The following is a 14,916-nucleotide window of genomic DNA, read 5'->3' on the forward strand; positions in this document are numbered from 1 at the left end:
TAACTCAATAATTTTTTTAAATAATGTGTTTATAAAAGGCATATCTTATTTTATAATTTAAAGTGACACATTCATCTCCATCACAAAATTATCTTTAATAATTTTATACCCAATTCTATCTTCAATTCGATCAACGACTCTTGACACTTCAAACTGGTGGCTTCTCTATCTCCAAATCAACTTTTTGTGTCAAGTAATTATGCCTTCAAATTACGATATTCTCCAAATAATAATGTTTCTAAAACAATCATAATCCAAAATTAAATCCAAAAAAATAAATTGGCTCTGATGTCAATTATTGTAACAATGATAGCATTGAAGATTTAGTACCAATTGTTACGACCGGTCGTGAGTGTATTTGTTTGCGCAGTGGAATCGAAACCAATTGGTAGATATTTAATTATGAATTTGATGGACAAAAGATAATATAGCAAAATAAACAAATAATACAAGAGATTTACATAATTTGACAATTATGCTTGCATTCACGGATGAAAAAAAATGAGTCAACCACTAGTCACCAAAAGAAATATAAAATTAACAGAGAATCATTAAATAGAGAGAACATCTCTAATAAATATACCTTTATAAAAAACACACTCTTCACGTTAATGTTTGATCTACATTTTGTGGCCAATTCAATTTTAAAAGATGAATATTTCTATAGCATCATTATCCTTATAGTATTAGGAGTACCTAATCACAATTGGATAATATTTTTTCAATGACAATAAAGTTTTTGATTGGAATTCTTTTAAGTTTATTTAAACTTGAGAGGGTTATATTCACGATCTACACCGTTCATTTTAAAATGAATGGTGTATATTAATTTGATTAAAATTATACTTTTTGATCTACACTATTCATTTTATAATGAACGGTCATGAACATGATTTTGAACTTGAGGGAATCCCAAATTCTAAAATTTTATTGTGTAAATATGGATATAGATAATATTTTAGGCATTATCCAACAAAAGAGATATCAGCAAATCTAATCAAATTGTTAAGGTAAATTCTATAATATTTTACATGAAGGTTCATTATTTTGACCTTAATATATGATTTATTTTAATAATTATCCCTTAAACTAATCATGAGGTTCCAAATTCCAATTAAAATCTCACATAGTCAGAGAGTAAGGATCAGACTGAGCAGTAAATCGCCTGATTCTCTCTTAATCTTTTTTTTAATAGTTTTATTTGCTTTCTATTTCGGTCATTAAAGTTCTTCTAATTTCTGGTTTCACCATCAATATATAGTAAGTAAACAAATTCAACAAAGTATATACTTGGCTGCCCTAGCTACGTACAGTACTGTTCTAGCTAGAATAGAAACTCTTTCAGAAATTGTAATGGAAATTTCCCAAGTTGAGCCTATTTCTTTTACAACTATGGAGTGACTCAGTATAATGTTCTCGTGAATGATTGGTCCAGAGATATTTTAAATGGCGGTTTCTGTTTGTCGTTAATACGTAAAATCAGACTAAAAAATTAAAAACCAGACAAACAATTTTTGCTGCACATGAATACAAAAATACAGCCACTACACTATCATCTCTTCCACTCAATCAGTCTCATAATGCCCACCTCACAATTCCCTTTAAATAACAGCACACTCCTCCTCCTTCAAACTCACTCATCAACCAAATTACTTAACCCTAGCTAGCTATGGCTTCCACCAAGAATCTCTCAGCCTCCATTTTCATTCTCTCAATCCTCATTCTGTCAACTCTCTCCGACGCTTGTGGCGTTTGCGAGCCTAAAAAACCTACAAAACCGAAGCCGAAGCCTTCGAAAGAAACCTGCCCTATCGATACGCTCAAACTCGGTGTTTGCGCAGATGTTCTGGGACTTGTTAACGTTGTTGTCGGAAGTCCGCCGTCCGGAAGCAAATGCTGTGCTCTTATTCAAGGGTTGGCTGATGCTGAAGTTGGTTTGTGTCTGTGTACTGCCATTAAAGCTAATGTTCTTGGAATTAACTTGAATGTGCCTGTTTCACTTGGCTTGCTTGTTAGTGCATGTGAAAAGACCCTTCCCCCTGGTTTTACATGTCCTTCTTAAGTACATTGGGGGACAGATCTGTCATTTTCTTTGTGTTTCTCTGTGTCAAAAGCAAAAATGTTTCTTGGTGTTTGTTGTAGCTAATTAATGGATTCGGGTCAATTGGTGGGTTTGTATTGGGTTTTCTTGCTTTAGAAGTTTGTGTTTTTTTGCGTTTTGTAACTCTTGTTGCTAATTAAATTCAGATGTGTGATATGTTTAAATAACTTGGCAAGATTTGTTTGCCTTTGTTAGTTTTTAATTTGTGTATTATTTTCATGATTAATGTAAGTTGTTAATCATGATTGGTTACTTAATTTGCATTTTGATTTTCTAATCATTTTTTAAATTACATTGTGTTGTTATGGCTTAGTCACTTTTTTATTTTTTGAGAAATAGTAACTTCATTAAAAGCGAAAACAGTTACATAAGTAAAAATTCAGAAAAGTTCGAAAACCAATTTCGATGATCTGATAAAAAAACAAACATTATATGCTAACAAGTGCACAACATGATTCGCAAATCGTCTTACAACTAGAAAAGATAAATTAAAGAATTTTTTTGCAAGCAAATAGTTCAATACGGAATCAAAAACTAACATATAAAATTATAAAATAAATTTCCATATATATAATTGTTACTGGCGTTTTGCGTTTGTAAAAATTGTTACTGGCGTTTTGCGTTTGTAACAACAAGCGTGTGAAATGCGGGCGTGCCAGGAAGCGGATTCCAAAATGTAACTTAACTTCTTAAACGAGCGATTGGGGTTTGGTTAACCTTATAACAAGTACTCCAATCAAGTAATGCTAAAACAAAGAAATTCAACTGTAAATATGTTTACTAATTGAATGAAATGAAAATACAAGTGTTTGAATAGAAATTGCAGAAGTTCAATCGTAAAGTTCTTTACTGAATGAAGAAAATTGAGAATGCTAAGTGTTGAGTGTTTTTGCCTTTGGGCTGATTTTTGTTGGATTTGATCGGGGCTTGCAAATTGGTTGCTCTTCTCTTATTTATAGCTTTTTCCTTTGAAAACTACTGCTTCATGTTTCAACTGCACACGTTCTTCCCCACTTTCAAAAACTGTCAATCGTGTTTTGTTTCTGCTGCACGTGCTTTTTAACTTCTTTTCTTCTGGAATGGACTTCTTGGGCTTATGGGCCATTTAAATTAATATTTAATGGCCATCTCAAATTTGGGCTTAATCTTCTGCAACTGGGCTTGGACTTTTTGAATTAGCTTCTGAAGTAGTCAACCTCTAGAAATCAACCTTTAGAAACCAACCTTTAGAAATCAACTTCTGTCAACATTAGTCAACCTCTAGAAATCAACCTTTAGAAACCAACCTTTAGAAATCAACTTCTGAAATCAACATTAGTCAACCTCTAGAAATTAATTTAAGCCAATCATTAATAATACCTCTTTTATCTTTTGAAAAGAATAGGGGCTTTATGGCCTTTAAGCCATATTTTTAATTTTGGTGCAAACAATGCCCCCTATATAATTGGCTTTTTAGAAATAAAGCCATTTATATGTATTTCTTTTAACCAAAATTTAAAATTTTAGCTTTCACAATGGTTAGGCCTAAGGTTTTATTTTCTGAAATTGATAAAAATTTATGGAAAGGTGAAAATTATCTAGAAAACATGGTCTCAAATGTTTCAAAAGTGTGTGAAAAGGTTTTAGAAGATCAAAAAATTCCAAATTCATCTTCTCCAAAAAGTTTAAAACAAAACCCTAATTCAAAAATTAAACCCAATTTTTCCCCAAAAATTACCAAGCCTCAAACAATGTCACAAATTGAGGTAGAAGGAGAACAACCGGTCATCCCCACCGCACCTCCGGCGATCAGCTCATTGTCCACGCCCAGCAGCTTTGGCGTCACGGCAGCAGCTTCTCTCCCGCCGTCCAGCTTCTCGCCCGCAGCTGCTCTTCCACCGTCCAGCTCCTCGCCAGCAGCTGCTCTCCCGCCATCCAGCTCCTCGCCAGCAGTAGTTGTAGAGTCTCCGCCGTCCAGCTTCTCGCCAGCGGCAGCGTCCTCCTTGGCAGCAGCGGCGTTTTCTTCGCCCAGCAGCAGTATTCCAGCAGACGGCTCCTTCGTGGCGGTGGATAAAACAGCGGGGAGTTCCTCTCTATCAATTCCTAGCAGCTCGGCAGCTGCTTCCCCCAATGTCCATCGACAGCAACTCAACCGCGGCCAGGAGTCCGGTCAGCAGGCGCTTTCCACGGACCAGCAGCAGATCGGCGGTCATGCTCCGGCAGCAAGTAAGTCTCTTTTTTCTCTTTTCAATTAATTATTTCAGATTTAATTAATTGCTTAGAATTAATTAATCTACTAAAGGAAAAATAGAAAAAATTTAGAATTCATTAGGTAAAATTTATGAACCCCTCTTGAAATTTTGATTTGTGTCAATACTAACTTTGTCAAAATTCATTTGTTGGAATTTGATTCAGTGTCGACATTGAATTTTCAATTGTCTGGACTTCATTCAATGTCAACATCTGAATTTTAAATGCTAATGATTTTAGCATGTTGTGATTTTGACCTCCTTTGCTATTTTTGTAGATGGCGGTTTGCCAACCAGCTTGGTGGCGGATCCTGCATCTTTGTCTCGTGTTTCTCCATCATTGGCCGTGTCAGGTAAAATCTCACCTAACATAGAACAAATTCTTGAATTTTAGCATGTTGTTAGCTTTGATTTTTTTATCAATTGAAATCACCCTTTACAGCTAGCGGCTTGCCAACCAATTTGGTGGCGGAAATTGTAGCTACTACGCCTGCTTTTAGCTCTGAGACACCAACTTCTGGCTTGGCGAGTTCAAAGGCAACAACTTCTGGTTTTCCGCCAACCAATACCTCAGGTAAATTTCTTTTGAAATCAAACTCTTAGGATTTAGATACTGTGATGTGATGCTTGATCCCTTTTGGTTTACCTATGATTTTTGCTTGTGCACTTCAAACTTAAACAATTTGAATTTAATTGCTTAACATTGAATTTAATGCTAAAACAACTAAATTCAGTTATTCAAAATTTTAACTTATTGCCGAGAACCATTTAGATCAACTGCCTAATAGTGTTTGGCATCAATTTCAGACCTTGCTTCGGCTTCTAAAGAGCCGTTGGTCCTTTATCTAGCTGATGGTACTTTATTTACACCACCCTTCCAACCCAATGTAGTGACCAAAACTTTACAACAAACTGTAGCCCTATCAACGGGTAAGGATTGATCTTTAGGACTTTAGATGCATTTTGTCTTCTGAATGGTTGAATACATCTGTATCTTGATATTTGCAGGTTCTCCTAAGTTGGTAGCTACCACTTTTTCTGACTTCGCGGCTCAAAAGCCGGCCTCCAACCCCTTTGCTATACCATCCACCTCTCCTCCTCCAGGCAAAGGTAAACCACTGTATTAACTTTTGTGATTGGATTGGTTAGTGTGAATTTTAATGCAGATTTTATTTTAATGGTTTAGGATACCAATAATACTACTAGGAACTTGCAAATTCTTCAGGCCATTAGATAGAATATTCTAAGCCTTTAGAAGTCAAATTTCTAGGTGGTCAAGTTTAATGAACATTTAAAGCCCTACGACTTTTTATGCCTAAATTTTCGATATTCTACTTGAACCATGTCTGTTTTGGCTTTACTTCAACCATTTAAAAACTCAAATTGGCTAAGTGATTGGTTTATGTTTATTTTATTTTGAGAATTTGCAAAAACCAATTTCTTTTTCTTCTGTTGTAGCCAATTTTGAAAATGTATATGAAAATTCAAATTTGCACTTACAGGTTTCGTGATACCTCCTACGGCACCCGTCAGTAGGAGTGTGGGTGTCCCAATTTCTCCTCTCCTAGTGGGGATTCCTGGCCGAAAGGATGCTATTGAAAAGGTATGTTATGATGAACTCCCCTTTTCTTTTTGAGATTGGGTTTCATGTTGTGAGCAAATACTTCTTTCTTTCAGGAGTTCTATAGACAAATTCTGGATCCATCAGCCATTGCTCCTTTTCCACCTTATGTCACCTTCCAGTAATTTTTGTACTAGAGATTGTTTAACCAATTTCCGTCTTAGTCTTGTTTATTCAAAACTATTGTTCTCTCTGCAGGGACACCTCTTTAACTCCCTTTTTGAAAAAGGGTCTCATCATCCAAGGCATTGGCAATAAAACTATTCCAGAAGCTCCTCCCTACCCTATGCATGCGAGCGACGTATTAGTATGGAATTGTGAAGTGACAGGGGCTTCCGATATTACTTCCGCCATTAAGTCATGGCCTCGTCAGCCTCCTAGATGGACGGATTGGGTGGCTCGTCTACGTCCTTACTTCCAGAGGGATTGGCGGAGATTGGGGTTACTCCAGTTGATAGAGATAAGTGACAGACATATTGAGCTGAATGCGGGTATGTGCAGATCTTTTCTTCGCTATTGGAGTAGTTCAGCCAATTCTTTTATTTTTCCTTTCGGCCCGATGTCAGTTACTTTAAAAGATGTCTTCATGCTCACCGGCCTTCCGGTTATTGGATTTGATGCCCCTTGTCTATTTGAGGTAGAGACGAAAGACCTCTATTCCTACCCAATTTGTCCGAGTTACCCGGCGTGTGTTTCCAAGTGGAGTGTCTTAACAACACCTCCTTCTTTAGAAGAAAATACCGAATTTCTATGGGTCCTAATATGCAAGTTCATCATGTGCCCCTCCTCTGGCACTCCTACCAAGGAATATTGGAAACTTGCAAGTAATTTAGCCAACGGGACCTTTGTGGCTTTGGGGCCTGTGTTGTTAGGCGCCCTCTACTATGCTTTTGAGCAGTCTGTTACTACTCACCTCTTGGCCAAGTTAGATGGTCATGTGTGGTTGTTACAGTTGTGGATTTTTACCTACTTCCCAGAGCTAATGGGTGTAGGGGTAGGTACCTTGTGCACTCCTATTGTGGATCTTTTGGCAGTCAAGTGTTGTTTTGAGGAGACCGCCGTCTTTGATTTTCTTTTTGAACGCACAGCTAGGGAAACCTCGGCTTTGTCCGTTTTTGATCATCACTCATATATTCCTCAGTGGATGGACATTTTCTCAGGGAAGCCAGGTACACTCCTCCTTATCAAAAGAAAGCTCTTTTGTGCCTTTACTACCTCTAGGATGTTATTTTTGGGAGGGTCTCAAGCCTTCTCTACTCGTGCTTCTAGCCAACATTGTGTGTCGAAGTTGTACATGAGTAGCCTTTGGGGTAGGCAGTTTGGGCTTAACCTTTCTCAAATTCATCCTTACCTTGAACAACATGATGGTGAGTGGACAAGATCTACTGTAGAGCAGCTTGTCAAGGTATATGGTTATTATCGTTGTCCTGTGGTAGAGAATTTGATTCCATATGACTTTGCCTCTTGGTGGGACGAGCGGTTTCAACTCATTCTGTCCAAAAACGCAGGTAACAACTTCATCTTTTTAACTTGTCTTCTATTTGTTTTCTGCCTCTAATTCTTTCACCTTTGTAGGGAAAGAAGCAAGGCTGCTAGTTCAACCTCCTCAAAGGCCTACTCCAGTGAGCAAGCCTAAGAAACAGGCTAAGAAAAAGAATCGCAACACCTCTTCAGAGTCATCTTTTGAGAAGACGGAATTGCCTAAGACACAAACTAAAAGGAAGAGTCGTGACACTTCTTCGGATTCGTCTTTTGAGAGGACAGAATTGCCTAAGACTAGGCAGTCAGGGAGACTCCTCAAAGTAGCCAAAAAACGACATGCTGGACCTCCTGAGACTGTGGTCTTGGAAGATGATTCAGAGGATGATCAACTTCCGGACCTACTTCACGGTAAATCTCTTTCACTTTGCTTCTTATGCTTAATATGTTTCATCCATTTAACAAATGCATTTTTTTTTACAGAAGCCGCTCATACAGAAGAAACAACGCTAGATGTTGATTCTGAGGCGGCCATGGATAGAGAGGATGATGGAGTCCTTGACACACAAGGTAACCATCTTTCTTGGTCTTTATTATCTATCATAATCACCTAGCTCATTTCATTGAAATCTTCTCAGGTATGGAGCATTCAGGGGAGCAATGCTCCAAGTCAGCCTCCGAGTCAACTTCTAAAGGCTCCAAGTCAGCCTCTGAGCCAACTTCTAAAGGCTCCAAGTCAGAGTCTGCTTCTAAAGGTTCTAGGTCAGCCTCTGAGCCAACTTCTAAAGGCTCCAAGTCAGCTTCTGAGTCTGTCTCCAAAGGCTCCAAGTCAGCCTCTGAAAAAGATTCGGCTACCTCCACTGAATCCGAGGTAAATCTCTAACTTTGTTAAGATAAGTTTTTATTATACTTTTGGTTGGATATTAACCTTCCTTCAAATTCTTCTTCAGGAACCTTTATCGCAAATTAAGAAACTTTCTTCGATAATAGCAGAAGACCAAGACCTAGTAGATTTAAGCTTCTTGGACGAGATGAGCACCCCGGAAGCTAGTGTTTCTTTTGTCCCTTTGCCGGCTGACGTCGAGAGAGCTGTTTCTTTAGTCAAGCATGTCCTCGGCCAGCACATTTCTATTGTTACAGATTCCCAGAAAGAAGATCTCATTTCCTCTCTCCATATTCTACGCCTTGTTCATGACTCCGTTGTCACTGATGAAGTAGAGAAAGATATTATGGCTTCGCTCAACTTGTGGAGGTCTTGTGTTGAGATCGAGTCAAATGACCTCCCCAAGTTGAAATCTTCAAAAGCAGATAACGCCAGGTATTTATCTTTGGGATCTAAAAGGCAAGAAGTGGCACAAAAACTACGAGACCTAGAAGCTAGTGGTGAGGCCTTTGAAAAGGAGATTGAACAACTGGAAACTGCTATTCTAGCTTTAAAGAGTAAGCAACTTGATCTTGTGGTGGAAGGCAAGCTTCTAGCCGAGGAATATCAAGGAATCAACTCCCAACTCCAGCCTCTTCATACTACCATTCAAGAAAAGAAAAATGACATGGTCTCATGGGTACAAAATTGTGCTAAGGCTCGTCAAGATAAAGTTGTTTGCCAATCGAAGTGGAGCAAGTTGCAAGGCCTTTTCTCATATTCTTCACCTATTCCAATGTTGGCTTCCTCTACCTCCACCAACACCACAGCTCCTTGATGATTTTTTATTTTATTTTGTATATGAACTGTGTTATGTAGTTTAGCTTAGAATTGGTGACTTTGTTGAACCAAAAGACTTTTCTTTTGGCTTTTGAATTTTCTTTTTATATAACAGGACACTTTTGCTTACACGGCCTTTTGGCCAGTACTTGCTTGGTGACACGTACACCTGCACCTATACACTTGTACATGCATTGCATCACAGAGACGCCATTCAGGTACTTTCTAAACTTCAAATGTCTTGGTGTGAAGATGGCTCTCCAGCCATTTGTTTGCTTGTTGTGTTCCACACCAAGATTCACTTACAGGTACAGCCATGCATTGCATTTTCACTATGTGTTTATGTTCCTGGTATGAAGATGGCTTTTGCCATATACTTGTGTAGTGATGTGATGTCCATACCAGGACTTGTTTCACGAACAAATCACATATGTCACTTACAGCCATGCATTGCATTACAGGGCCGTTTTTGTTTGTTGTTGAATGTTGTTGAATTTTCTTTTGATCCCTTTAGCTTAGTTAGCCAAAGTTTAAGAAGTCTTAGTAGAATAGAGACCTTATAAACATAGTAGTAGTTTGACTTTCCACCTTTGACAGTCAACTCTTGACATCAACTTCTAGAGGATCAACTGACCAGTCAACTTGAACTTCTAGGAATCAACTTTTAGAAATCAACTCCTAGAACAAACTTCTGGAATTAATTTTTAGGAGTCCACTTTTAGAAGTCAGCTTCTAGAACTTCTAGGAATCAACTTTTAGGAGTCGACTTCTAGAACCAACTTCTGGAATTAATTTTCTATAGTCGATTAATTATAGCCTCACCAATTTAGCTAAAGTAGCCAAATTTAGAATTTTAATTATCAAAAATGGCTAAAAGCCATTACATTACATCTTGTGCCAAAATCCATAAGTTAATGAAAAAGTACAGGTTTAGCCAAAATAGCCAAACTACTAAAAATCTGATAATACACTCGGCTAAAAAGCCACAATGTTACGACTCATGTACTGATATTGCTAAAACAAGTTACATAATCTGCAGTACATGTATGGCTAAAAGCCATTAAGTCATTTCTAAGTTGTATTTCTCCCAGATGGTGGGAGTGTATTTCTTCAAGTACTTTCCATTAATAAATTTTCTATGAGGCTCACCCTCTAGACTTGATAGCCAGTACGCATTCCCCTTCATCACCTTGTGGACTAAGAATGGCCCTTCCCAATTAGTAGACCATTTCCCATATTCTCTATCTTTAGTACCAGGGGGTAAGATCAACTTCCATACTAGCTCATCTTCTTGAAATGTCTTAGGTCTAACTTTCTTGTTGTAGCTTCTGGAGACTTTCTTCTTCTGTATTATCATATTGTTTAAAGCCTGAAGTCTCCCTTCTTCTAGATTTTCTAACTCCATCATCATGGTTTCATTGTAATCTTCTGGAGTCAAATGATTCTGCTTAGCTACTCTCAATGACCTCACCACCACCTCCATGGGTAACACTGCATCATGACCATAGGTTAGCATAAATGGACTTACTCCTGTAGCATTTCGCCTAGAGGTGCGATATGCCCAGAGTGCTTCTGATAAAATCCGATGCCAATCCTTTGGATTTTCTTCCAACATTTTTTGAACTATGTTGATGATAATTTTATTAGAAGATTCAGCTTGGCCATTGGCCTGAGCATAATAAGGTGTAGAGGTCAATAATTTTATTCCATAATCAGTGGCAAATTCTTGCATCTCCTTACCAGTGAACATTGTGCCCTGGTCAGTAGTTACTGATTGTGGAATTCCAAATTGATGAATAATTTCCTCTTTAATAAATTTAATAACATCTTTTTGCTCTGTCTTTACCAATGGCTTAGCCACTACCCATTTGGTAAAGTAATCAGTAGCTACAATTATGAAACTGTGATTTTTAGAAGATGGAGGGTATATTTTACCTATCAAATCTATGGCCCAACCTCTGAATGGCCATGGTTTGATGACAGACTTCAACTCAGCAGCTGGAAGTCTTTGTATGTTTCCATACCTTTGGCACGATTGACAACCCTTTGCAAAAGTCATGCAATCTTTTAGGATAGATGGCCAGAAGTAACCATGTCTTCGGATCAGCCATCTCATTTTCACTCCGGATTGATGTGCTCCACAAACTCCTTCATGAGTTTGTTTCATGACCTCTAGTGCCTCTGTAGTTCCAAGGCATCTTAGCAATAGGTTGTCGAATCCTCTTCTGTATAAAACATCTTCTATGAGCACGTAGTTAACAGCTCTCACTCTTACTTTATACATCATCTTCTTGCTAGGATTCTCCAGGTACTTTTTAATGTCTCTCCTCCAATCCTGTACTAAGTTATCATCAATATTGAAAATATCTAGTTGTACTCCTCTTTTAAAAATTGAAGGGTGAGTTTTTCTTTGTACCATTACTAGTCGGTGAGTTAACTCCTCCGACAGACGTAGGCCAGATGCTAGCTGTGATAATTCATCGGCCTCCCAATTTTCCTCTCTAGGAACATGTACTAATTCAACCTCTTCAAAACTCTCTATTAACTGTATAGCAATAGCATAATAAGAAGTTAAAGAGTAACTCATACATTTATATTCGCCAGACACTTGTCTAATAACCAATTGAGAATCTCCAATTATTTTGACCTTTTTAGCACCTAGATCTAGGAGGATTTCTAATCCAATAATCAAAGCCTCATACTCAGATTGATTATTTGTACATTCAAAGTCAAGATTAAAAGACAAGGAGGTCTTAGCTCCAGAAGGTGATACTATTATGATTCCAGCACCCGCAGACCTATCTGTACTAGACCCATCAAATTTAAGCATCCAAGGTCTATGTTCATTCATAAAAACCGGTAAGTCAAATTTACTTTCATCGCCTAGGTTTATACATGGGTGGTCGGCTAGGAAATCTGCTAGAGTCTGACCTTTGACCGACTTCTGGGGATGATAAATCAAATGAAAGTCTGCCAAACTTAATAACCACTTTCCAATATTTCCTGATAAAACAGGTTTGTTTAGCATATATTTCATCAAGTCGGTTTGAGACACCACATAGACTCTATTACTAAGCAGATAGTGTCTTAACTTAGTGCAGGCAAAAAACAAAGCCAGACACAATTTCATGATAGGAGTGTATCTAACCTCTGTAGATGTCATCGAACGGCTCAAATAATAAATAGTCTGTTCATGTCCATCTTGGTTGCTCTGGGCTAGCAGACACCCAATTGAACCTTCGGCTGCTGAAATGTACAACCTCAGAGGTATACCCTTTTTGGGAGGCATCAATACAGGAGGCTTCATTAGATAATCTTTAATTTCATCAAAAGCCTCTTGATGGATGGTTTCCCATCTGAAGACATCCTCCTTTTTTAATTTCAACAGTTCTGAGAACACTTTTGTTTTTCCTGCAAGATTAGATATAAATCTCCTTAAGTAATTAACCTGCCCAAGAAACCTCTGAAGTTCTGTTTTATTTCTAGGCGGTTTAGCTTCTCGAATAGCTTTGGTTTTGTTTTGGTCCACTTCAATGCCTCTTTCATGGACCAAAAACCCCAAAAAATTTCCAGCTTTTACACCAAAGGCGCATTTCAGAGGATTGAGTTTTAAACAGTGAACTCTCATCCTCCTAAATGCCTCCTCTAGATTTTTCAAATGATCTTTCATTAGTTTTGATTTTACAACAACATCATCAATATAAACCTCCATAGTTTTACCTAAGAGGTCGTGGAAGATGGCATTCATAGCCCTCTGATATGTTGCACCAGCATTACGTAAACCAAACGGCATGACCACCCATTCAAATGTCCCAATAGATCCTGGACATCTAAATGCCGTTTTGGAGATGTCTTCTTTAGCCACCATAATCTTTAATTCAACTTCTTTTGACACTCTTCTTGGAGGTTGGCGGTATGGCTGAAACTCGGGCTTAATAGGAAGCCGATGTTCTACCAATGTTCTGCTTAACCCCGACATATCAGAATATTGCCATGCAAAGCAATCTTTGTATTCCTGAGGTTCCTCAGAGGTTCCAAGATTCACTTCTTCTAACTCCTCTCTAACATGGATGGCTTCATCATCTATCCAATGAGGTGCTTGTTCTAGCTCCTCCAAGCCAATCTCATGATCTTCAGAAACTTCTTCTTCTTCATAAACCACTTCAGCATCTAGAACCTCTGCCAAGTTGTTTTCCTCCATAATTCCTTCCATAATGTACTGCATACGTTCTTTTAAGATAGCAGATGCAGCTGCTGCAAACTCACTAGAGGTGAGCTTAATCATTAATTTCTTCAATGGTGATGGAGGAACACGGCTTGTTGTATGGAATAATAGCCGCTGATCCAAGTATCTCAGTTGCTTTTCTTTTGACCTCTTCATGCACATTCAGAGGTTTGTCGGATTTCTCTTTCTTCTGCCCTTTTTTACTTTTCCCAGTAAATTGGATGGGGCCAACACATGAGTCATAATAACGGGCTTCTACCATGTTGGTGGCAGTGGTAAATGGCTTTGTGTCTGCCCATACCACCTCCACCTCATTTCCCTTCCAAAAGAGCAGAAACTGGTGTAAGGATGAAGGAACGCACCAATTGGCATGAATCCAATCTCGTCCCAAAAGAGCTTGGTAGCTGGCTGATGAATTTACAACAAAGAACGCCGATAGGGAAGTTTTGCTCCCTACAGTTACCTCTACTGGGAGAACACCAATAGTTTTTGTGAGCTCTCCAGTAAAGGCAGACACACTAACCTCTGTAGAGATGAGATCTTCTGTAGTTTTTCCTAGAGGTTGTAGCATGTTGAATGGCATAATATTCACAGCAGAACCATTATCAATCAAGACTCTGGAGGTTGGTCTGCCATTGAAGTGAGCCTTTATGTACAAAGGCTTAATATGCTTGGTCATTGCCTCTGCAGGTTTGTCAAAAATCACCCTCTTTGGTCCACCATTTGCAGCTTCTTGTATGGTGACCTGGCTGCGACACTCATCTTTTGGAGGTTTGGATACCTCCTCTCTCTGAATTTCTTCTACTTCCTCAGAGTTGTCAGGACCTTTGAAATCACTTGGAAGAATCAAGGAGAAAGCATTACAAGTGAGGGGAATCTCAATTTCACCCACTCTGATGGATCTATTCTTATCACCTTCTGTGTCTGATTCTGAGTCGCCATTCTCTAGAGACCTCCTCTGAAATTTGCCGCTTTCCTTAACAGGTGGAGTATCATCAGTATCCTCTTTCAAGAGGTCGTTTAGTCTCATGCCCTCCTTTAGGATTTCCTCATCCACGAGATCATCCAACTCCATGTCGTCTTCTAGGAGATCATCTAAGTTCATGCCATCTCCTGCAAATTCTCCTTCAAGAAAAGCTTCCAACTCCATATCCGAAATTTCCTTCTTCGAAGGCACGTGGGAAGTTTTATTTTTCACTTCCACTGCCTCTGAAGATTTTTGGCTTCCAGATTGCTCCTTCTTAATTAAGATCTTCTTTGACCCCTTTTCCTCAACAACTTTTCTAGGATCTTCCAAGTGCCTGGACTGCCACTCGTTTCTTGCAGCAGCCCTCAACCTCTGGCGCCTCCTCTTTTGAGTTCTTGTTAGTGGAGGCGGAAACTTCTTGTGATAATTGGTATGCCACCTTGGACTAGGAGAGACCAATGGTGGTACCACGAATCTTTGTTCTTTTCTTCGGTTTTCAAAGGTAGAAGGAACCTCTGACTGTTTTTCTTTAAGTGCCAAAGGAGCTTTTGGCTTTTCCTCCCTAGGTGCCAAAGGAGCTTTTGGCTGTTCCT

The 14,916-nt window shown here is 38.6% G+C and overlaps 3 protein-coding genes across 3 annotated transcripts; 2 read left to right on the forward strand and 1 right to left on the reverse strand.

The window, feature by feature from the left end:
- Positions 1-1,580: 1,580 nt before the first annotated feature.
- Positions 1,581-2,353, forward strand: LOC126670155 (14 kDa proline-rich protein DC2.15-like). The gene has a single exon (XM_050363826.1). It carries the CDS (start codon positions 1,670-1,672, stop codon positions 2,060-2,062), a length of 393 nt encoding a protein of 130 aa, XP_050219783.1. The 5' UTR covers positions 1,581-1,669; the 3' UTR covers positions 2,063-2,353.
- Positions 2,354-3,831: 1,478 nt separating this feature from the next.
- LOC126668685 (uncharacterized) lies at positions 3,832-9,694 on the forward strand. The gene is made up of 12 exons (XM_056104703.1): positions 3,832-4,306; positions 4,608-4,682; positions 4,772-4,903; positions 5,338-5,439; positions 5,832-5,932; positions 6,007-6,071; positions 6,149-7,458; positions 7,526-7,840; positions 7,913-7,999; positions 8,068-8,300; positions 8,380-9,089; positions 9,247-9,694. The coding sequence occupies exons 1-12, from the start codon at positions 3,832-3,834 to the stop codon at positions 9,692-9,694; spliced, it is 4,053 nt and encodes a 1,350-aa protein (XP_055960678.1).
- LOC126666698 (uncharacterized) lies at positions 9,283-13,356 on the reverse strand. Its single transcript, XM_050359544.2, has 2 exons — positions 11,067-13,356; positions 9,283-10,622 (listed from the first exon to the last, which is right to left on the reverse strand). The coding sequence occupies exons 1-2, from the start codon at positions 13,354-13,356 to the stop codon at positions 10,192-10,194; spliced, it is 2,721 nt and encodes a 906-aa protein (XP_050215501.2). The 3' UTR covers positions 9,283-10,191.
- Positions 13,357-14,916: the final 1,560 nt, after the last annotated feature.

Source organism: Mercurialis annua, linkage group LG2 (genome assembly GCF_937616625.2).
Source record: "Mercurialis annua linkage group LG2, ddMerAnnu1.2, whole genome shotgun sequence".
Taxonomy (NCBI): domain Eukaryota; kingdom Viridiplantae; phylum Streptophyta; class Magnoliopsida; order Malpighiales; family Euphorbiaceae; genus Mercurialis; species Mercurialis annua.